Source organism: Onychostoma macrolepis, chromosome 23 (assembly GCF_012432095.1).
Source record: "Onychostoma macrolepis isolate SWU-2019 chromosome 23, ASM1243209v1, whole genome shotgun sequence".
Taxonomy (NCBI): domain Eukaryota; kingdom Metazoa; phylum Chordata; class Actinopteri; order Cypriniformes; family Cyprinidae; genus Onychostoma; species Onychostoma macrolepis.
In genome coordinates this window covers 22,185,747-22,209,633 of record NC_081177.1, presented here as the reverse complement: position 1 = coordinate 22,209,633, position 23,887 = coordinate 22,185,747, and the positions used below count along the sequence as shown (strand labels likewise).

At 37.3% G+C, this 23,887-nt stretch overlaps 1 protein-coding gene across 6 annotated transcripts in view; it reads right to left on the bottom strand.

Annotated features, from left to right (window-relative positions):
* cntn3a.1 (contactin 3a, tandem duplicate 1) overlaps positions 1–23,887 on the bottom strand; it is an 83,083-nt gene that overhangs the window by 30,317 nt on the left and 28,879 nt on the right. For all 6 annotated transcript variants that reach the window (XM_058764231.1, XM_058764230.1, XM_058764229.1 and 3 more), the window contains exons 5-11: positions 15,967–16,062; positions 12,853–13,056; positions 12,648–12,750; positions 12,307–12,491; positions 10,289–10,428; positions 4,733–4,862; positions 2,906–3,056 (exon numbers count right to left, since the gene is read on the bottom strand). In XM_058764231.1, coding sequence (XP_058620214.1) covers positions 2,906–3,056; positions 4,733–4,862; positions 10,289–10,428; positions 12,307–12,491; positions 12,648–12,750; positions 12,853–13,056; positions 15,967–16,062 — 1,009 coding nt within the window. The remainder of the gene's footprint in view (positions 1–2,905; positions 3,057–4,732; positions 4,863–10,288; positions 10,429–12,306; positions 12,492–12,647; positions 12,751–12,852; positions 13,057–15,966; positions 16,063–23,887) is intronic.

The following is a 23,887-nucleotide window of genomic DNA, read 5'->3' as shown; positions in this document are numbered from 1 at the left end:
GCCCGGCGTCCTCCCAAGTTCAGAGGCGTTCGGTTCACCTCTGTGTTGAACAAAGATGCTCCTGTCTTACGTGCAGAAGTCGCGGTCCTGCTGGCGAAGGACGCGATAGAGCCGGTCCCTCCAGCCGAGATGAAGTCAGGGTTCTACAGCCCCTACTTCATCGTACCCAAGAAAGGTGGTGGGTTACGACCAATCTTGGACCTGCGTGTTCTGAACCGGGCCCTTCACAAGCTCCCATTCAGGATGTTGACGCAGAAACGCATTTTTCAGTGTATCCGTCCGCTCGATTGGTTCGCAGCGATCGACTTGAAGGACGCGTACTTTCATGTCTCGATCCTCCCTCGACACAGACCGTTTCTCCGTTTTGCGTTCAAAGGGCGAGCATATCAATACAAGGTCCTCCCCTTCGGGCTATCCCTGTTGCCTCGTGTCTTCACCAAGGTCGTGGAGGCAGCCCTTGTTCCATTAAGGGAAGCAGGCATTCGCGTTCTCAACTACCTCGACGACTGGCTCATACTGGCCCAGTCTCGAGCGCTGTTATGCGAACACAGGGACAAGGTGCTCAGTCACCTCAGCCGGTTGGGGCTTCAGGTCAACTGGGAAAAGAGCAAACTCTCCCCTGTGCAGAGGATCTCTTTTCTCGGCATGGAGTTGGACTTGGTCAACCTCACAGCACGTCTCTCAGCAGAGCGTGCTCAGTCGATGCTGAATTGCCTGGAGTCTTTCCAGTGCAAGAGGGTGGTTCCACTAAAACAGTTTAAGAGGCTCCTGGGGCATATGGCATCCGCAGCCGCTGTCACGCTGCTCGGGTCTGTCTCCCCGTCCTGCCGTCAGACCTTCAGCCCACGGTCGGACCTTGCCTTTCTTCGGGCAGGAGTGCCCCTTGTGCAAGTGTCCAGGCATGTTGTTGTATCAACAGATGCCTCTGCCATGGGCTGGGGTGCCATGTGCAACTGGCACGCAGCTGCGGGGCTCTGGACAGGGCCCTGACTGCAGTGGCATATCAACTGCCTCGAGTTGCTAGCAGTATGGCTTGCTCTGCGCCGCTTCAAATCGCTGCTACATGACAAGCATGTACTGGTCCGTATGGACATCACTGCGACCGTTGTGTACATCAACCACCAGGGCGGTCTACGCTCCCGTCGCATGTCGCAACTCGCCTGCCATCTCCTCCTTTGGAGTCAGAAGCATCTGAGGTCGCTTTGCACCGTTCATGTCCCAGGCGAGCTCAATCGTGCAGCCGACGAGCTCTCACATCAGCCCGCCCTTCCGGGAGAATGGCGACTCCACCCCGAGACAGTCCAGCTGATTTGGAGGCGCTTCGTGGACGCTCAGGTAGACCTGTGTGCCTCCCCAGACTCGTCCCATTGCCAGCTGTTTTACTCCCTGTCCGAGGGGACCCTCGGCACGGACGCGCTGGCATACAGCTAGCCTCGGGGCCTACGCAAATATGCGTTTCCCCCAGTGAGCCTTCTCGCACAGACACTGTGCAAGGTCAGGGAGGACGAGGAGCAGGTCCTCTTGGTGGTGCCTTACTGGCCCAATCGGACTTGGTTCCCAGAACTCGCGACAGCCCCTCCTTGGCAAATTCCTCTAAGGAAGGATCTCATTTCTCAGAGAGGGGGCACCCTCTGGCACCCGTGTCCAGACTTGTGGAATCTCCACGTGTGGTCCCTGGACGGGACGCGGAGGTTCTAGGTGGGCTACCTCCAGCGGTAGTAAACACCATCACTTCAGCTAGAGCCCCGTCTACAAGACACGCTTACAGGCTGAAGTGGAACCTGTTCATCGATTGGTGCTCTTCCCGCTGGGAAGACCCCCGGAGATGCCCGATCAGGGTCGTGCTATCCTTCCTGCAAGATGGGTTGGAGCGAAGGCTGTCTCCCTCCACCCTCAAACTGTATATTGCCGCACATCACGATGCAGTAGACGGTAAGTCATTAGAAAATCATACGTAGGTGATCAGGGTTGGAGCTAAACTCTGCAGCAGATTGGTCCTCCAGGGAAAGATTTGAGGAACCATGCCCTAGACCAACGGGAACATAAATATCGATAGAAACAATAAGAGATTTTATGGCCTAAAATTCCGAGTTTCTCCGATCGACATCATGCGTCACTCTCTTCTCACATTCACACTATAAAGGCAAGAGTGGTACCTCTATGTGTACGAAATGTGGACTGTACTTAAGAAACGTTTAGGATTGTATGGCCATTTTTTGGTTATCCAAACGAGATCCTGCTTCTCTCGAGTCTCTCTCTCAACTCACTTTCAATCTTCCTTGCTCTTTTCTAAGTCCTGTCCCCTCTCCTTCCTGATTGGAGGAATGAACTTAGATACTCTAATTTAACCAAGGTGATAACAGCAACACACAAACTTTCTGTTAAGCACTTGTTCGACCAAGTGCATTCCAACCGAACTCCCTGTGTAAGCGAGTCTCTTAAAGAAACAACACATAGAACACAAAAAACATGTTTTCTAGTAACAGGGTTACATATATATTTGTGATTTAATAATTGTGCATCAAAGACATTTAAACCAACTGCCTAAAACTATATAAAAATCAAAATTAATGTGCTAGATAATACAAGAAATGTTCAAATGAACTTTTACTCTACCACTTTTATTACCAATAATTACAAATAGTTTATGAAACTACAGATACAGTTATCAGTGGTTGGTTGATTGTTCAAGTGCCGTTGATGCTATTCTGTGACCTGAAAGAGGTTTTTTCTAGATCAAGTAAATGCAAATGTAGCGGCTGCTGTTGTTGAGACGTTTTGATGTGAATAATCAAGGCTTTGATCAGCAACAACCCTCTGTCTGACCTGGATCATATTGCTCTGTCTGTATCACTTTAATGAACAGATTCTTGGCAGACAAAGGGAAATGGGTTGGTAAAAATACCTGTGGCTCTCTCGCAGGGCCTCTTTGCCCTTCCTCCAGGAGATCATCCCGCGCGGAGACATGCGGGGCCTGCACTCAATCAAAACATCTCCACCCTGCCGAGCCAGTGTCTGTGCCTTTAGCACACTATTGGAGAAATCTGGTGCCACTGCTGATGTGAAGAGAAAAACAAGCATCTTACAAAACTGACAGAAAGACAGATTGACTGACTCCTGAAAGTATTTGGGAAGTCCTTGTAACATGTAAAATGTCATTGAATTAGATATTAGATAAAAAAGTGTTTTCATGTTTTTTGCACAACAGACATAGACAACAAATATGTGGAATACATAAAAGAAATATAAATACATGATTACATTAAATCATTTCATAAAGTGTACTTAAAATTTAATTCTTGCTTTTTTCCTCATTACAACATCTAGACAGCTGTATCACACTGACATTTTTGCTTTCATGCCCCAAATAATAATACATTTTAATTCAGAAATGTATTTATGTTCTTCATAGAAGATACGTATGCAAGTAAATGATGTATGAATTGCATTTTTAATATACATTGCCATTCAAAAGTTTGGGTTCAATTAGTTAATTATAATTTTATTTTGAAAGAAGTCTCTTATGCTCTCCAAGGCTGAATTTATTTAGTAAAAATAAACACAGTAAAAACAGTAATATTGTGAAAAATAATTAAAATTTTAAATAACTGGTTTCTATGTGAGTATATTTTAAAATGTAATTTATTCATTATGATGCAAAGCTAAATTATCAACTTCATTACTCCAGTCTTCAGCGTTACAAGATCCTTCAGAAATCATTCTAATATGCTGATTTGCTGCTTATCAAAGTTGAAAAGTGTTGATCAATATTTTTGCAGAAACTTTGATGAATAGAAAGAAAAGCAACAATGCAAATGTCTCGACTGTCACTTTTGATCAATTTAATGCCTCCTTGCTTAAAAAAAGTATCAATTTCTTTAAGTTTATTTTAATTTTTTTTTTTGTATACTGACCCCAAACTTTTGAAGGGTAGTGAATAATAAAATAAATTCAATTAAAACGTTTGAATAAATGAATAAAACAGGACAAAACAATTGTGTCATGTCTTGTCACAGACCCATTTTCTTCCACACAACCTGTCATCCTGCTAACATCTCTATCTGCTTCCCTCTTTGCTAAAACTCATCGTCATCTCACTTTCCAGAGGCATGCGAGGAGGATGTTTTTAATGCGATATCCTCACTTAAGAGCACACTCAAGAGCTCACGCTATCCCCCGCACACCACTAAGTCAAACTGAGTCAAGTCAGCCGGCACAAAACTAAAGGCTCTAAAGTGCGAAGACTGTCTACCTCACATCTCCCCCAGGCAGCAATTTCAGCATACTAGACTTTCCTGCCTGTTTGGCATCCATCTGCACTCAGTGCTGACAGCATCAAAGCACCCATTGTGCTGACAAATGACAGGACTAGGGAACAGAGCACTTCTCTCATCTGCCGCATGATAAAATGGCCTCGAACGTCAACTCCTTTAATCTTCAGCGCAGAGATGGGTTTGATCATTGATCCTGCCAAAAGTTAGTCTGCTCCTCTTAATAGTGGGTCAACTGTTTTTAAATGTAGCGTAAAAGAGTGTAGTAAGACTAATGAGTGCTATAAAGCATTTGCTGACAATGCGGTTGGAATGAGCTTATGAGGAAAACAAAACCAAAGTACTGCTACACAGCACTGCTGCACCAAAACGAAACAAACTTTATATCATCTGGCCAAACGCATATTGGCTATATTTCAGAATATGAGTGGTTATGCCTTTAGTAACTAGTGATTCCTTACCAATGACTTTGAGTTCAGAGTTGGCAAACAATCTGCCGTGACGGTTCTCAGCGATACACTGGTACATCCCAGTATCTGACAGGGTCAGACTGCTGATGGATAATGCCCCGTTTACCACCTGGATTCTGTCCTGGAAACATAAAAACAATCCCACAATTCAACATAAAACAGTTAAACTGGCTTGTGTTACATATTGTATATATAGTGTTTCTATATAGGGAAAAACAACAACAAAAAAACACCTTGCTATTTGTACTGTGTTAGGCTAACCGAGACTTGTCATAGCACTTGCATATTATTGCTCTTTTGTTGGTTTTGATTGTATCTATTGTCATCATTTGTAAGTCGCTTTGGATAAAAGCGTCTGCTAAATGACTAAATATATACTGAAAATTAACTTCAGTATTACTTTACATGTTAAATTCTACACAGAAAACACACTATGAGAAATCATCATTATATGTAATGTAATGTTTTCCTATTTTGTACAAATATTTAAACATGAAACATGCAACTTGTTCAAGAAATAACATAAAATTATACCCAAACTGTTTTGACAGCTTTGATCAGGGAAAACAAACTTTCTTCTACTGGAAATTTCTATAAATAATGCAAATATATCCTTGCTATTTTTTCCAACACATTCATAGACATTACTTTTGACAGGCCTTTGCAGCAAGCTACTTGCATTAATTATCAAACATTATTATCATTTTGAACAGTGGACACACACATATTTCATGTTTAAAAGAAGGTATGTTAATGGCAAAGACAGAAATTTCCAAAATGGTTTTTCAAGATTGTTAAATAATTAATTTCAAATGAATTACATTGGACGACAACGGTATCATAAATTTAGCTTTTATAGCTTAAATTCCACAAAGCAAACAAACAAACAAAGAACAACAACACTTTATTTTTGTGGCTGTTCAAGATTAAACCAATGCAACAAACAAACTAGGAAAAATAATGAAAAATGCACTAAAAATCTATTTAACTTAAAAACTTACTAATTTAAAGATTTATTGTTCAACTAAATCTTTATTTATTTATCAGGAAATGCAAAGACTATGTATAAATGCTATGTAAAATACAATAACGAAAACAAATCAAGTGGAAATGAATCATCCATACAAACCGATTTACTAGAATTAATCGTACTTCTCAATGCTACTTGTTAGATAAAATCGTCACAACAACAAAACTCTAAAAAAAAAACGAAAGGAATGGGACACCACCAAAGTATACCGTATTCATGGAAAGTGGCTGCTATAAAATAATAAAATGACAGATGTGAAGGGAGCAGAACGGAGGATGAATCTAATCCCACAGTAGCAGTGGATTGCTGCTGATGGGTGGTCCATAATTTTTTTATCCTGGCCAAACACTTACTCGTAAAGCCTCTGTTATGCTGCCATTGCGCTCACTTGAGTGTGAAAAATTTGAATGGTGCATTCAGGTTGCATGAACTGAGATTTAAAGGGCTCAAATATCTGCACTCGCTCTCTTCATGCAGGCACTTCAGAGTCTGCTGGCATTAGCTTTATGCCACTTGAATTTCATTGTTCCAGTGCATCTGGAAAATGGTGTAACTCTCTGGCCACGTGATCTGCCCCAACATGGAGCATCACAATCTAACTGATATTATAAACAGACCACTTCCTATGTGTGCCGTGTTGACAGGGGTAAACTAGAGAAGATCAGTACAGCCTCTAGCAGCAAAGGCAAATGGTGGCATAAATCAGCTTTATGGGGGTAATTAATTAGGGGTGACATTCCACTGAAATCAGCACTTTCCCCCTCGACGGGAGAGCGCCGTTTGAGTGGGCTGTGCTGCACCAGACTGATTAAGTTGCCCACCTGAATAGACATCGCAAAGATTGCCCCAACATTATGGGTATTGGCTTGGCATGTGTGATATTGTTGCTGAGGTAAACATTTACACAAGCCGAGGATGATTTGGTGTAGTAGCAGGAAAAAAAAAAAAAAATCTAAACAAAACGTAGAGAACTGCAAACTTTTATCATTTAAAAGTACATAAAATAAACATAGATTATACAACTGTTAGTTTTAGTGCACTCATTTGATTGAATAAGAATGGCATGGCTGACACTGAACATTTCACTGTTTGTATCAGTTTGCTATATATACTTTCACATCTATGGTTTGCAATATTGTGACTATTTTGTTGGTGGAGCAAAACTAAAAAAAAAAAAAAAAAAATGCCTGCCTGTATTTTGTCTGAAATGTCTATTTAGCCTGTGGCCTCATGCCCACAGGCAAATCACAGCTGTGTTCAAGTTCAGTACAACTAAAATGCCTTTAAGACAAGTTATTTCACTCAATGGCAATCATGGTAACATTCAGGGTAGCTGTTTTCTACAGTATGTAAACAGTAAACATACAGGTGCAACTTACTTTAAAGGGCAATACATAAATAAATAAATAAATCAAAATATAGATGCATTTACACTAAGTGAAAATAGCAGTATTTTTGAACAATATGCTATTTACGCTAAGTTCACGTAGCTACAGATTCTATTTACACTATGTTAAAATAGCAAGATTTTCTGCTATTTATACTACTTATTGCAAATAGTGGCAATTATCTGCACCTCAGTATTGTAGTACATTATAAAACAGTACGCAATAATAACATATTGAGTGTAAATTATAATTTTAATTCAAATTATTAAATGGATGCCACCTTATTGGGACAATAAAGCCCTCTGTACACCTTACCCTAACCCTACCCGATACTGTATTTTCAACTTTTTGATTATTTCCTTCATTTTTATTGAAAATAAATGCCTTTCCGATGCGATATGAGATTTGAAAAGGGAGAAAAAAAAGTTTGGCAAAAGGTGGGTTCGAACTCAGGTCGATCGCATCAAAAAGCATGCGCTTTACCAATGTATGCCACTGAAACTGATGATCACCAAGAGTCTTTTTTTCAGTGTTGACTGTCCTAATCACACGTTGGTGGATGGAGTTATTGTAAATAGCCTCAGCCAACAAGGCGGGCTATTTGCACATTTCAAATTAACCATAACATCTGACAATAGTGTTATCATGAATTTTGCTTCTTTAGCTTAAATTACACAAAATCCAAAACAAACAACAAAACAAAAAAAAAAAACTGCAACAAAACACAACTGCCAACCCGATCTCATGACAATTTGTACATATTTTATGAGTTGGCTAATTTGTAGGAATTCGTACGAATGACCACCCCTAAACAAATTAGTTGGCTAATTTGTTCAAATTTGTACGACCTCACTCGTACGATTTTATACACTTGTTGTGAGATAGCTGTCAGTCTTCTGTCATGTGTTCCTGCCTCTTGTGTCCATATTTGGTCTTGTTCCTGTCCTTGTTAATCGTGATCATTAGTTAAGTCTTGTCCAGCTGTGTTTGGTCATTATCAGTGATTGTCATGTGTATTTAGTTCCTGCCTGTTTAGTTAGTTGTCGTCTGGTCTACTCGTTATTCCCCGGTGTTCCTGTCTGTGTCGACCTTGACTTGTCTTGCCCTGCCTTGATGTCATGATTAAAGACTATTATTTTGAAGTTTATCCTCGTCTCCGTGTTCCTCGTTCCTCCCTGCTGTGTGCACCGTGACACAGATAGCGTTGAATTTGCAACAAAACAAAACAACTGAAACACAAAACAAAAACAATAAAACAAAAGAGCAACAAATCAACAATAAAAAACAAAAACAAAACAAAGAATAAAACAAAACAAATCTAAATTAAAAAACAAACTAAAAAAAACGGGCTGGTCTAGATTAAGCGAAAATCAAAGTATCTTGCACAAACTTTAATACTAAATACAGCTAACTGAATTTAAAAACTGCCTAATTTATAATCGCCTAATTTATAATCAGAAAATGCAAAGACAAATGCTAAGTAAATTATTGAGCAATAACTCAACACTATTGAGAAATAAATCAAAGAAATCAAATGTAATCATTGAAATGAACCATCCATACAAACCAATTTACTACAATGAATCAGACTTCTCAATGCTACTTGAGAGAGATGAAAATCTAGAAGATAATATTTGATTACTGCCTCAGCTCGCTTATGTAGCATACAGCGTGACACAATTCTGTCATGCTACACCACTGCTGAAAAAAAGCTTATTACTGTATTTTAAAAATTAAATTGCTAGCGCTACTACTTAGGATTACTTTCTAACAGTGACCGTATGGAGTCTGAATACTGCATTCAGGTGATGGTGGATAGTTCTTTTTCTGTTCATTGTAATCATCAAATAACAAATGACACTCTTCTTCTCTTCCTCCGACTACATGGATGACCTTTGGTCTGGAGATTGATCAAATGCTGAGGTAGCCAATGGTGACATTTACAAAATGGTAACACCTCAGCTCATTAAGAGTGCAGCCTCACACGCCAAGATCGTGTTCACTATCTCTCAGAGTGATGAAACAAGCTCTGTTGTACATGACATTAATACAGCACAGAACTGCTCTGAACCTTATAACAACTGAGACAAACCTAAAGCAGAGCTCTGGAAATACACATCCAGAATCCTAAAAATAAACAACATAATACTGAGAAAGGCAATAGAATGTCACTGTTAATTGTGCAGAAGTAGTGATGAAGTCCAACTAAATGTGATTTAGATTTTGTGCTAAAGTGGAAGTATTGCAAGTATACTTCAGGTACACTTTAAATATCTTGCATTTAAAGACCAATATTATTCAAAGACCATACAATTTTCATCAATAGAGACATTAAAACACATTTTAGGCTTAGTATTTAAAAATGTGAAATGTGCACAAGCAGTACTCCAAATAAAGTTTATTTAGAATTTTTATATTAGTAAGTCTCGAGCGATGTCAGTAAATATGTTAATAGAGTTGATCTATACTTATTATGCAATAAATGTATTTTAAATATATTACTTTAATTCATACTCAATTTGATGTAGTGTTGTTATTGTTAACTAAAGAATATTAGAATATTATAGAAATGGTTTTCATTACTTGAAATAAAGTAAAATATTAAATATTTAAATAAAATAAAAAATAGAAACATTGGTAACCATCAGAAATAAGTTCAACAACTAAGATTACTAAAACTAAACTGAAATAAAACATAATGACAAAATGTTGTTAGTTTTATCTTAAGTGAAAATTCTACTTTCATATTATAGCTAATTTAGCTTTTGTTTATTGTGAAATGAAGCTGTAAAAGTTCTAATAAGTTCTCTAATATGTGCAATCTTCTAGAATAAGTTATGTAGGGTGAATGTGAACCAAACAAGAACTCAAAAATGATTTTTGATGTTGACATAATGAAAACTGTAGTTCCCAGCAGCATGCTTTAATGACACTCAATTGGAAGAAGAAAAAATGCTGAAATGAAGCCTAATTGTTTTGTGTTATTGAGAAAGATGAGAAGATGGAGACTCGATAGTGTTTAATGTTCAGTTATGTTGAGATTTAGATTTAGATTTCCTTCCATACTTCCTAAATCTGCTAACTTGGTCTTTCAGGTGCACTAAAGATAAAGCGAACTGCATCTCCCACCTCAAAGGACTCGAGCGGCTCTCCGTTCTTCAGCCACCTGTAGGATGGTTTGGGCTTGGCGCTCGCCTTACACTCCCACAGCAGAGATTCATCAATGGCTTTCTGCACATCCTGAGGTTTCTCCACCAGATGAGGGGGTGCTGAGATCCATCAATAAACACACAACACACAGCGAGATATCAGCACCTCACAAAGCGCTGCTGATAAAAATGAATTTTCAACAGCTCCCTGAATCCCAGACACACTTAGAGTTGGTTATTGATTAGCCCCTGTTAGGAATCAGTAAACCAACCAAGCAGTTTATGAGCCAATTAATGAACAAATCCAGTTATTAATTAATCAACATGGCATTAGAATGAAGAAAAAAGCATAATACTGTATGAATAATTTACAAGGACATTTAGTAAACCGCATTCACACTGAGCTGAGGAGATTACAGCACTCGGCTCTCACTAAATGTGGATAAAATTTTATGGATCTTTAGCCTGTCTTTGGTATATTGCTTTAATATTTATATCGCTTTGAGGAACAACACACACCCTTCCCAAACATGCAAGAAAAAGGTGCTAGAAAAAGTGCAAATGTTACAGTCTTAACCTTGATTACATATTTATACTTAAAGCTAAGACTATTTTAAAAAAAATGGCTTGAAAACATATTCAAATGAGATTGATTCTCGTGGCTTCGGTGAAGGTCGGTGTGACTTGCATAGGCTTAACTTTTCTTATAAAACGGGAGAGAAAGGAGAATAAATCACGCCATAGTGCAAGCGTGGACAAAGTAGCATGCTTTATAGGTATCAGTCACACTGCAGGAGCTCATAATTTTGACTTCAGCCATTATGTTATAAACAACAGTGACCCATATTGATTATTCCATAGCTCCAACAGCAGTGAAAGATGGACAATACAGTCTATGGGAGATTATGGATTTTTACCTGCCAAATAATTGCAATGACAAATAATTACAACATACAGGGATACTCATGAAAATCTGACATCCTGGTTATAAAACATCATGGGGTTATAAATTAAACATACAGCATTGATCAGTGATAAACTGAAATATATAAGGAATTCATAAAAGCTTAATGGTGCAAATTGATTGTGTGCTTGTCAGATTGTGGAAGGGATCAGCTGAATGTTCAATCTGCTCTTTTCTATACAACGAAAGCAGTGGTCACCATTCTTTTATATTGCAAAGAAAAGGAACAGCTTGAACCAGGTATATTATAATTAACTAAAACTAAAACCATTAAAAAAAATCATTACTTATGATAAAATATAAAACACGTTAACTTTTTTGTTCAGCTAGTTGCCAAGACAACTTTTATCATTTAAGTACTAAATAACTCAAATGTATGGAAGCCTGCCACAGAATAAAAAATAAAAAAGGCAATTGTGACGTTTTATTTTACAATTTACTTTTTTTCATAATTCTGAAATAAAAAAAATTTTCTTGCAATTCTAACAAAAAGTCAGAATTGTGAGATGAGAACTCTGATGAAAAATTTACTTTGCATCTCACGATTCTGATTTTATATCTAGATTTTTCTTTTTTTTTTTTTGCAGAATTCTGAGTTCTCTCACTGAGGTTATATCTCACAATTCTCGCAAATCAGTCAAGATGTAATCTCAGAATAGCAAGAAAAAATCCTGAAATGTGAGATAAAAGTAGCAATTACATTTTAATTCTTTAATCTCTTTAAATTAGTCTTTATCTAAATATATACAGTATATGTATTTAGGTACAAAAAAAAAAAAAAAAAAGGTCAAAAACAACAACATTTCTAAAACTAACTAAAATGAAAAGAGAAAAAAATATTACAAATAAAATCACTAAATATTTGTTAGAATCTAAATAGAATTACACTGGCTTGAACATTCTGCTACAGTAAGTCTATCACTTTGTCCACACAAACAGTGCTCATACGGGTTTGGATGATTTTTAAATTTGGCTGAACTTTTCCTTCAAGAGAAAAGTACATTTATTTAATCTCTGAAATGTTTCTGCCCTACCGTAGAAAGAGAGTCGCCCCTTCACTGTGTTTTTGCCTCTGGAGTTCTCAGCTGTGCATTCATATGGTCCTGCATCTTCCTGTTGGAAATAAGGGATCTCCAGCACGCCACTGGATTTGCCAACATCCACTTTTCTGGGAAAAGGAACTGCATCTGGTCTTCTCCAGGTGATAGTAGGTACTGGACTGAAAGCAAAATGTAAAGTTGATTGTTGAATGAGCTATGTTTCCCTTTAAATACTAATAGTCTATAGTATAAACTGGAAGAGAAACCTAGTGTCTCAGTGATTGTTAGCATGTGATATTGTATAAGCAGGCTCAAGTATCAGTTGTTATATTTACTTTCCCAAAGCGAAGCACTCCAGTTTGACTGTCAATCCTTTGGCAACAGCCAAAACTTCTAGAAATTGGACCTCAATTTTGGGTTCATATTCTCCCATAATGCCTGAAACACAGAAAAAGAATGATAGTTTCCAATTAAAACCCTATGTTAAAAATCACAAATGAGACATTTGTATGAGCTGAATACATATGGTAAGACCATCACCATCACTGCGGAGTACGAGTGATGTAGGAGGCCCCTGCACTCTGCTTTGAGTCACAGTATTAGTCACGACACAGGTGTAGTTTCCCACATCTGAGGGCTCCACTTTAGCGATGTACAGGTTGCCTGTTTTCTGTGACACAAAGCGCCGCGTGTCTTGCTTCACGAATGAGGGATATTCGTTGAAGATCCAAGAAAAGGTCAACTCTGTCGAAAAGAGAAGAGGTGAGACTCTGTACCCCACCACACTCTTTGAAGTTTTCAAAAACTTTGTGAATTTAATACTAATCTATTTCAGAAACACAAGGATGTGAGTAAACAGAACCACACAACCTTGAGCATGGCTTTCATTGTAGATGGTAATTTGGTAAATCCATTTGTGAATACTAGTTACATCTATCTATCTATCTATCTATCTATCTATAATTATCCATCTATCTATTAATCATATATTCAACCACAATCCATCTGTTCATTCATCCATCATCCATCCACCCATCCACCCATCCGTCCATCCGTCCATCCATCCATCCATCCTATAGTTATCCTTCCATCTATTCATCATATATTCATCCACCTCCATCCGTGCGTTCGTCTATCCATTCATCCATCCATCCACCAGTCCATTTGTTCATCCATCCATCCATCCTATATTTATCCATCCATCCAAACAAAAGTGAACTTTTATAATAATTATTAACGATAATATATTAATTAACTGCAATAATATATTAACGAGGAAACACTAACTTTAAAACTACTTTAAATATTTTACAGTCTGAAGATTTGAGTGTCTTTAAAACAAGAAAATGTCTGGCAAAAAAAACTTGAGTCCATCAGTACAAAAAGATCTGGTCACACTTTATATTAGGTGGCCTTAACTACTACTTACATCAAAAAATAAGTACAATGTACTTATTGTGGTCATATTGTATTGCAAAACACTTTTGCTGCTATTGAGGTGGGATACAGGTAAGGTCAGAGACAGGTTTGGTGGTATGGGTAGGTTTAAGGTTGGGTTAAGGTGTAAGGTATGGTCAACAGTGTAATTATAAATTTAATTACAGAAATGAATTACAGATGTAATTACATATAGGTATTTTTAAAAATGTAAGTACAATGTAAAAACATGTATGTACATAATAAGTGCATTGCATCAAATTATTAATTTAAATGTAAGTACATAGTAAGTTAAGGCCACCTAATATAAAGTGGGACCAAAGATCTGATCTTTGCCCAAGAATTCAGGTTACGTCCTGTTTTTGTTTTTTTTCCTGATGAATCCACAAAAAACAAGTGATTTTAGCCTTCGGTAAGTTTTAAAAGGTTTGGCTCCATTAAAGCAATAGGGTCTGATGTGTTCAGCCCAACACTAAACACAGTTATCAAGACAGCAGGGGACAATGGAGCCCAACACTAATGTAGCACAGCTGTGCTAACTACTTTTCATCTCAGGCATTGCTTTTTGATGAAAAGTGACAGAATAGCCGAGAATAAACCACTTTTATACTTAAACATCCAAAGCGTGTTGTGTAATTTTAATATGCTGAAAACATTATCCTACATTTGACATCTTAAACACATTTTCGCTTTCACTTTATTTCGATGGTCCCTTTAACACATTCTATTGACTATAAGTAATGTTGCACCTACATTTCTACTAACTCTCATTAGAGTGTTAGTAGTGTATTAGTTGACTGGTAGGGTTAGGGTTAGATTAAGTTGACACGTTCTTGCAAAGTTACTTATAGTCAGTAGAATATCTGTTGGGAGACCAACACAATAAGGAGTTAGTAGATATGAAGCAGACAGTCTACTAATACTCTTATGAGAGTTTGTTGACATGTAGTTGCAACATCATTTAGTGTCCACAGAATGTTCAAAAGGGACCATCAAAATAAAGTATTACCACATTTGCTTATAGGGAACTTACACTGCTTATAAGCTATTTCACTTTTCAGTAAATAAACACCGTTGCGCTTATTTTGCACATCAATGTAATAACCTTTCCTGTGGCCCTTTTGAAAGTGCCCTGTTTTTTTCAGAGTTCAACACGTTCTGTTCTTAAAAATGTCAACAGTCTAAGTGACGACATAAAAAAGTTCTAGTAATCAGTCTGTTCAGAGTTTCTTAAGTGTGGCCACTCACTGAGTTAACAGCAAAGAGCAAATACAAAAAGTTTGCCTTGCATAACATTTAACTTGTGCTCTGTAGTGTGCCACTTAAGGGCACTAAATCAACAGCGGAAAAAGGAGGTGATGTGTTTATGCTGTTATAGGGGTAGTGAGGTTGAAAAGCCTTTATGCTGTGAGCTAATTACAGAGGACCATAATTGCTGGTTGGGGGGCGGTTAATAGGAACAAACAGTAGAAACTGCCTAGAGCAAAGTCTCTCTGAACAGGTAACATCTGCACATATGTTAACTCACATGAGGCACAACATAAAGTTCATGAATGAGGATATTGTTAAACATATTGAATTATCATTGATCTTGCTTTTTTCTTCGCCATTCTTATAAAGACCAGTTATAGATTGATATGTCCTGTGTAGGGTTGCAAGACAGACTATCCCAGCAGATATACTGACATACTGGCAGACAATTTGTCTCATTTTCTATTATTAAGTAGAATTATAACATACATATAAGGGGTAATGTACAGTCAGTCAGCTATTATCACAAAATACACTGTTGCACCAGGCTTTATATAACCACAAAGGGTGTTTTTTAGCAGTAAAGACTGGCTGGATGTTCATTATCCTGCTATTTTACAGCTACTTACTAAATAAATAAATAAATGGGCATAAAATATTCATTTGTTTTGAAATTATTTATTGTGTGAAAAAAATAGAAGCAATCCAAAATATATGAAAACAGTACAACAGTAGCACACCTACTGTACAGTATATAGAAAATTGGTTGCCTGTTGCAATTTAGTGGTCATTCAAGAGTGTTTAGACTGAAAAATCTCATAACTTACTAATCAGAATCAAGTATTCCAAAAAACATTTTTGTCATAACATCAGCCATGTCCACCTTTTTTTTTCTTCTCAATATCGCCATCGACCATTAAAAAATCCAAATCAGTCGACCAGCAAATAGACAATAAAACGCCTTACCTCCCATATGGGCTGGAGGGCCACAGAGAAGAACCACACCTTGCCCCTCTCTGACACTCACTGGACTTCTCCTCTGGGTTTTAAACTCCTCCAGATCTATTAGAAAACAAATGTCAGACAGAAAAGAAAGAAAGAAGCAATATTGTTAACATATAACAATTTAATCTAGACACAGTTTACACCCTCATTAACAATGGCTTGTTTGATGGGTTGAGTACAGTTACATTTAATGACATTGTATATAGTCTTAAACAAATACAAAGTAATGTAGTTTGGAGTCTAGATCCAACAAAAATAGTTCACACAAAAAGATATAATTATTTATTTGTCTTTATGACAATCAAGACATTCTTTCTGCTGTGGAACACAAAAAGAGATGTTTAGCAGAATGTTCATGCTGCTCTTTTCCATACAATAAATGTAAATGCTGTTTCAGAAATACCAAAAAGCTCCATAAAATTAGCCCTCTGAACTTAAGAATTGAAGCTACGTACTGATCATTTTGTCCTGCAGCTCTTAAATCTCATTCATGTTTGCCCACATTAAAATGCTAGTGATGTCAAATGTCATCAGTTCTTGTGTGTCTCATAACTGATTACGATGTACCAAATTTGAATACGCAAATAAAATCTGAGATTCTAAAGATTAGATTTTGAGTCTGTTTGTCTCCGAAAAATTACGGCTTAGGAAGACTTGGAATATAGTGTCAAGACTTGTATGAACAATACAATACTTTTATGATGCTGTTTTGTCTTTGATTTATTTTTCTTTTTGGAGCCTGGCAGTCCATGGCCACCATCTTTCACTTTCAATGTATGATAAAGAGCAGCGTGAACATTATACCTAAAGCTGGAATACTTTACAACACTTTTAAAATCTGAAAAGATTTTAAAACACCTGACATCATACACCTACTCACTTTGTAAATAGTCAAAACCGGCCATCATACGACTGAGGATCACACACTACCAGACTTTAAAGTCGCTCCAATCACAACAAACTCATGCAGAAACTTGTGTCTTGGTTGACAATTAAAAATAATGTGTGTTCTAAAATCATCAACATGTTTGATCTCCGATGAGTCTGTGACCATCATACACTACGTGATTTTCTTTGAAATCGGTCAACTCAAATCTGCAGACTGGCCCTGAATTTTGGCAACTAGCATCGACTTATCCAAACTGTAAATCAGGGCAAAAATCATGTAGAGTATTCCAGCCTTAAATTATGATTTTGTGTTCAACAGAATAAAGCGCATCGTGCAGGCTTAGAATGAGTGCAAATGATCAGAGAATTTTTCAATTTGTGTATAAATTCAGAATAAACATCCAAACTCCACTTTTCTTCTTCATTGTTTTAAAAACCCACAAGGATAAAAAAAATAAAATAATGAAAAATAAATAAACAAATAAAGTAAGCTGCATACTTTCTTTTGTGAGTATCTTACACTTTATTCTGTGAAGGGAACAATGATGGAGGTTGCGTTTGCCTCACCTGCACTGAATTCAGTGAGGGGGTTGTGTCTAGAGAACAGCAAATTCAAACAGAATATGCATGAACAACACATCCACTCAAAACACCACAATCCCCACACGCCTCCACGACACAAACTATTTCGACACCATCCACAAAGCAGGGGTTTGATCAGGCTTTAAAGCATGTCTCTGTAAGAGAGGGGTGCTTTTTTCGCTCCACATGCAAGTTCCACTGAACTACCCACATCAGGAAAAGTTTTCCTCCAGAATGTTCAGTAGACACATTTTTCAGTTCACGTAATATCTCATTACAGAGTCCTTGCAAGACATTTCTATGAGGCCAAAATAAATAAACCGACAACTTTCTGCTATACATATGCAATAAAATCATCTGCTCTTCAGATACTGTACATATAAAGCATTCATCAGGAGAAAGACACACTCCACTGCCTCTAATTGGCTTCTCGGTTATCAACTATACGTTGTGTTCTATTCATTGCTCTCGGCAAAGTAAACACTGTAAGCCCTTGTGAAGCTGCAGAGATTGAATACTGTATTGTATTGAAAGTAATGAATTTGTGACCTGTAAAAGACAGGGTAAAGGAAAATGCTTTTCCTAGCATCTCCATAATAATATGATAACAATGATTTTGAAAAAACCAAGAGGTTAAGTGTAACAACATACTACTTCAATATTCAAATTATGTTTAATATAAAACAAATTAGAAAAAATTAAAAGCATATTTAACTGTAATTAAATATTAAGATTACCTTTGCTGCTGGAAATTCATTAAATCAACAGAACACAGGCAAGTGCTGCTGATGGGATGTAGGACATGATTTTTTGGAGAGTATAAAGAAATCATCTAATAAATGTGCATGTGAGCAGTCACAAGTAAGATTTGTTGAAGTTATATCTCTTATAAAACCTCACAAAATGATCTGAGAAGTTTTAACTCATATAAGAAAAACAAATTCTACTTTACTGCAGTAAAATAAGCAAATTTGGTAACACAGTTCTTGGCCACTCGAGACATTTTTCGGTTTATACATTCATAGTCATTTATAAGAGCCATAATCTTCAGATTAAACCGGCACTGCCTAAGGCATAATGAAAAATATGCAGCAGGAGAAGTACCTCTTTTTATTATTATTCAGGCCTCTCATTCAATGCACTACTCAAAAAAAAAAAAAAAATAAAAAAAGCCAAATCTTTACTATAAATAGACTATGACTAAATCAGTTTCAAAGTAGATAATGTGATTTATCAGTAACTCTAAAACATTCAATGGAAATGTCTCAAAGTTGTTTTAAAGGGTCCAGTAAGACGTCAGGTGAAACATTTTAGGCAACTGAAGATGTACTGATATTAAAATAATTATTTTCATGTTATGGCTTATAACAGATAAATGGACAACATAAAAATTTGACATAATTTTGTCTAAACAAATAAAAAATAAATAATAAAAAATATATCATTTAAGGTGTTTTAGGAATCACCACATTATATGAACACTATGAAAAATAAATAATTAAATACATACATGCATACATACCGTACATACAGTCATGGCCAAAAATATCGGCACCCTTGGTAAATATGATCAAAGAAGGCTGTGAAAATTAATCTGCATTATTAATCCTTTTGATCTTTTATTAAAAAAATTCACAAAACTGTAACCTTTCATTGGATAATAAGAATTTAAGATGGGGGAAATATCATTATGAAATAAATGTTTTTCTCAAATACACGTTGAACACAATTATTGGCACCCCTAGAAATTCTTGTGAGTAAAATATCTCTGAAGTATATTCCCATTCATATTCACAATTTTGAGCACTCCAGGGTGATTATGAACATGACATTATCCAGCCATGGCTTCCTGTTTCACAGAAATATAAATAGGAGGGAAAACAAAGCCCAAATTCCCTTAATCGTCCATAACAATGAGAAAAACCAAAGAATATATTTCTGATATATATTTCTGCAGCAAAAGATAATTGAGCTTCACAAATTAGTGAAGTGGCTTTAAGAAAAGAGCTAGAGCAGTGAAAATTCCCATTTCCACCATCAGGGCAATAATTAAGAATTTCCAATCAGCATAAAATGTTCAATAATTCATATTCACCTTCCAGAATTCACTTCCAAAATATTCAATCTGTTTAAAAATACGATGTATAATATTTGACATGCAAATTTCAGTCATTTAACTTCACTTTCCAAATTCGTTCCCACAAATTCAGTGTTAAAATTCGTTAGAAAATTCAGTGTTGCACATCCGGGAACCGCAGGAATAGCAGTAGAGCACCGATGCATGCTCTCCAGCTGATTTCAGCCGCTCACCAGCAGGTGGTGCAAGCGGCTGTTGATGAAGGTCGTCTCTAGACCAAGTCATTCATTTACAAAAACTGATTTGCAGAAATGGAGCAAGCCTAAGTAGAAGTTTTGATTATGGGGGCCAGTATAAACATGTGGAAACGCTGATTGTGTGTATGTTTAATTCAACATCTTCGCTGTTTCCCGTAGCCTACATGTAAGCAGCTTTCTCTACCACAAAGGAGATTATAATGCTCTTTTACCCAACACTGAAGTATAGAACTAACATTACATCTGAGGAAGACATATATTGCTTTCAGTTGCTTAGTTTCTGGAACTTTGTATTAGGGCTGTGCAATTAATCGCATGTGATTATCATGCGCATCTCGTCAGTAAAGCTGGTTTCGTGATTAGCAGTAAAACGCCATCACAGTATTACAGCACAGTGTCACACAAGCCATGATAAAAAGTTACAGAGACTAAGCAACCGAAAGCAATATATGTCTTCCTCAGATGTTAGTTCTGTACTTCAGCGTTGGGTAAAAGAGCATTATAATCTCCTTTGTGGTAGAGAAAGCTGCTTACATGTAGGCTACGGGAAACAGCGAAGATGTTGAATTAAACACACACACAATCAGCGTTTCCACGTTTATACTGTCCCCAATAATCAAAACTTCTACTTAGCGCTTGCTCCATTTCTGCAAATCAGTTTTTGTAAATGAATGACTTGGTCCACAGATGGCCTTCATCAACAGCCGCTTGCACCACCTGCTGGTGAGCGGCTGACATCAGCTGGAGATCATGCATCGGTGCTCTACTGCTATTCCTGCGGTTCCCGGATGTGCAACGCTGAATTTTCTGCTGAATTTTAACCACTGAATTTGTGGCAGCGAATTTGAAAAGTGAAATAAAATGACCGAAATTTGCCTGTCGAATATTATGCATCGTATTTTTAAACCGACTGAATATTTTGGAAGTGAATTCTGGAAGGTGAATATGAATAATTGAATTTTTAATTATGAAAATGTGTGTGAAATATTTTGAATTGAAATATTCACAGCTTAAATAAACAATATGTTAAATTTCAGGACCTAAAAATGCAAGCCCTGGAAATACAAGGCATTAAAATGCAAGCACTGTTAATTGCAATGCATCTTTTTTTCGATTTGTGGAATTCAGCATGCTTCATTATTCTGCTTCCATGACGTGTGTCTATATCATCCTAATGCACGGTGAGGAGGAGAGTTTGAGTGGCTTAAGACTCTCCAAGGACCACAGCTGGAGAATTGCAGAAAATAGTTGAGTCTCGGGGTCAGAAAACCTTAAAAAAAATTGTCAAACAAACAGCACCTACATCACCACATGTCATTTGGGAGAATTTCAAGAATAATTTTCCTCGCTCATCCAAAAACAAACTCCAGCATATTCAGTTATCAGACACGACTGGAACTTCAAATGGGACTGGCTTCTATGGTCAGATGACACTAAAAAAATTGCTTTTTAGCAGCAAACACTCAAGATGGGTTTGGTGAACACAGGGATAAAAAGTACACCATGTTTACAATGAAATATACTGCTGTATTTTTGATGTTGTGGGTCTATATTTCTGCTGGAGGTCCTGGACATCTTGTTTAGACACATGGCATCATGGACTGGAATACCAACAGATAAAAAATCAATAAGTGACTGGCTCTGTTAGAAATCCTATAATGGGCCATGTTTGGATCTTCCAACCGTACAATAATCCAAACACAAACCTAAAAACAACACGAAAATGGGTCACTGAGCACAAAACCAAGCTTCTGCTGGCCATTCCAGTCCTCTGACCTGAACCCTGTAGAAAATGAGTGAGTGAACTGAAGAGAAGAAGCACCAGCATGGAGCTGGGAATCTAAAGGGTCTGGAGTGATTCTGGATGAAGGAATGGTCTCTGATCTCTTGTCAGGTGTTCTCTAACCTCATCAGGCATTATAGGAGCAAATTAACAGCTGTTAAACTTACAAATGGAGGTTTCAAAAAGTATTGAATAAAAGGGTGCTGTTAATTGTGGCCAATGTGTATTAGAGAAAAAACATTTATTTCATAATGCTGTCCCCCCATTTTAAATTGTTATTATCCAATGAAAGGTTAGATTTTTGTGAATTCTTTTAATAAAAGATCAAAAGGATTAACACTGCAGATTCATATTTACCAAGGGTGCCGATATTTTTGGCCATGACTGTACATAAATACATACATACACACAACAAAGATTATGTACAATGTACATTTTACAAGAAAATACTATTTCAGTCTTTCTACTTCAAAATTTCAGATGGAATTTGGTGTGTTAACTGTTGTTTTTTATGTGAAGTTTATTACCAATTTCTAAGTGAAACTTCTTTTACTATCTTTTTTTTTTTTTTCTCAGTGTGAATAAAACAGATTATTATTATTTTTTTTTTTTAAATGCTATTTCAGTCATTGTAAATTCACAGTCTTCAAAGTTTCACATTTAACTCAGTGGGCCCTATTTTAACAATCTAAGTGTAAGGGTCCTATCATACACCTGACGCAATGCGGCGCCAGGCGCAATGCCAGTGTTTTTTGCTAGTTTCAGCCCAACGCAGTTATCATTTTCACGTCTTGTGCCACGTTGTTTAAATAGCTACTGCATTTGCACTCATTTGTGCGCTCATGGGTGTGCTGGTCTGAAAACGAGGTATGTTCAGGTGCATTGTTGGCACGATGCTATTTTGAGGCAACTGAAATAGATTGCACCATTGACCAACTAAAACCCAGTCTAAAGTCAATGGTGCAGTATTTTTTTTTGTTATTTAAAGAGTGCGTTAGTAATATGCGCCTATAGGCGGGTCCACAACGCGCGTACAGATTATTATTGTGTAGGCTACAGAGGTATAAAAATGCCTACATGTTATAATGGATAATCATTGCATGTAACAGAATTTGGCTACCTATTTGCTCACGCACGAGCAGCTCCATTTCCTCTCTGGAGATGCGTTCAGTCTTTTGCGCTTGCCATGTAAATAGCGAATCCGCCATGGCGTGAGTGCAACTGGCTCTTAAAGGGAATGGGAGATGAGACTCTGATTGGTTTATTGCACGTTATGCCCAAAACACACCCATTACTCATTAAGGGAATAGGGACAACCCTTTTAGACAATGTGACGGGTGTGCCGACCATTTTTTCCCATCGTTAAACTAGCAAAAGTGGATTCGGACACACCCTAAGTGCACCTGCGCCTTGCACTTTAGACCATGCACTTAGATCATTAAAATAGGGCCCTAGACCAGGTTTTAGTTGGTCAATGGCAAAAGTCGGTTGCCTCAAAATAACAACGTGCCAACAATGCGCCTGAACACACCTTGTTTTCAGACCAGCACGCCCATGAGCGCACAAATGGGTGCAAATGCATTTGCTATTTAAACAACATGGTGCAGGACGTGAAAATTATAACTGCGTTGGGCTGAAACTAGTAAAAAACACTTGTGTCGCACCTGGTGCCGCATTGCGCCGGGTGTACTGTATGATAGGGCCCAATGTGTTATTTGCTTTTTTTTTTTTTTTAAATTTGTGAAATTTAAGTAAATTTAAGTAAATCCTACACTAAATTAGTTTCAATGTCACTCAAGTTGACACCATTTCCAAAACAAATTTAGCTTGTAGTCATTCTGAAAGTTAGGCTTGCAAACAATATTTTGAAACAACTGAAATTTATATCTACACCCTGAAGAAGCTTTAGACCTTCACAGATTGTCCTCTGCTGTCTCCAGACACCAAAAATATATAGGGTTGAGTCCATGAGCTATAGTGGACCACACAGGAGATTCTCTCCAGGGTAGCAGTGGAAATGCACTGCAGCTTAAGTGATTTAACACTTTAATTGTTTGGTGTTAGATTTATCAGTCTACAAATGTCTATTCCTTAAGTAAACATCTACCTTTAACATTCAGAGCAGTTTTAATGTAGAAAGCATGGATTGCTGTGGCTCAAATGCAATAGCCTTGCCTTTTCACCATAAAAATTTAATGATACAAAAGCATTTTCTAGTGTACCATTAAATCTCCCTCTCTAGCCCTGAGATTTTCCTCAATCGTTTCTCAGGTTGTGCACGAATCATCATGACAA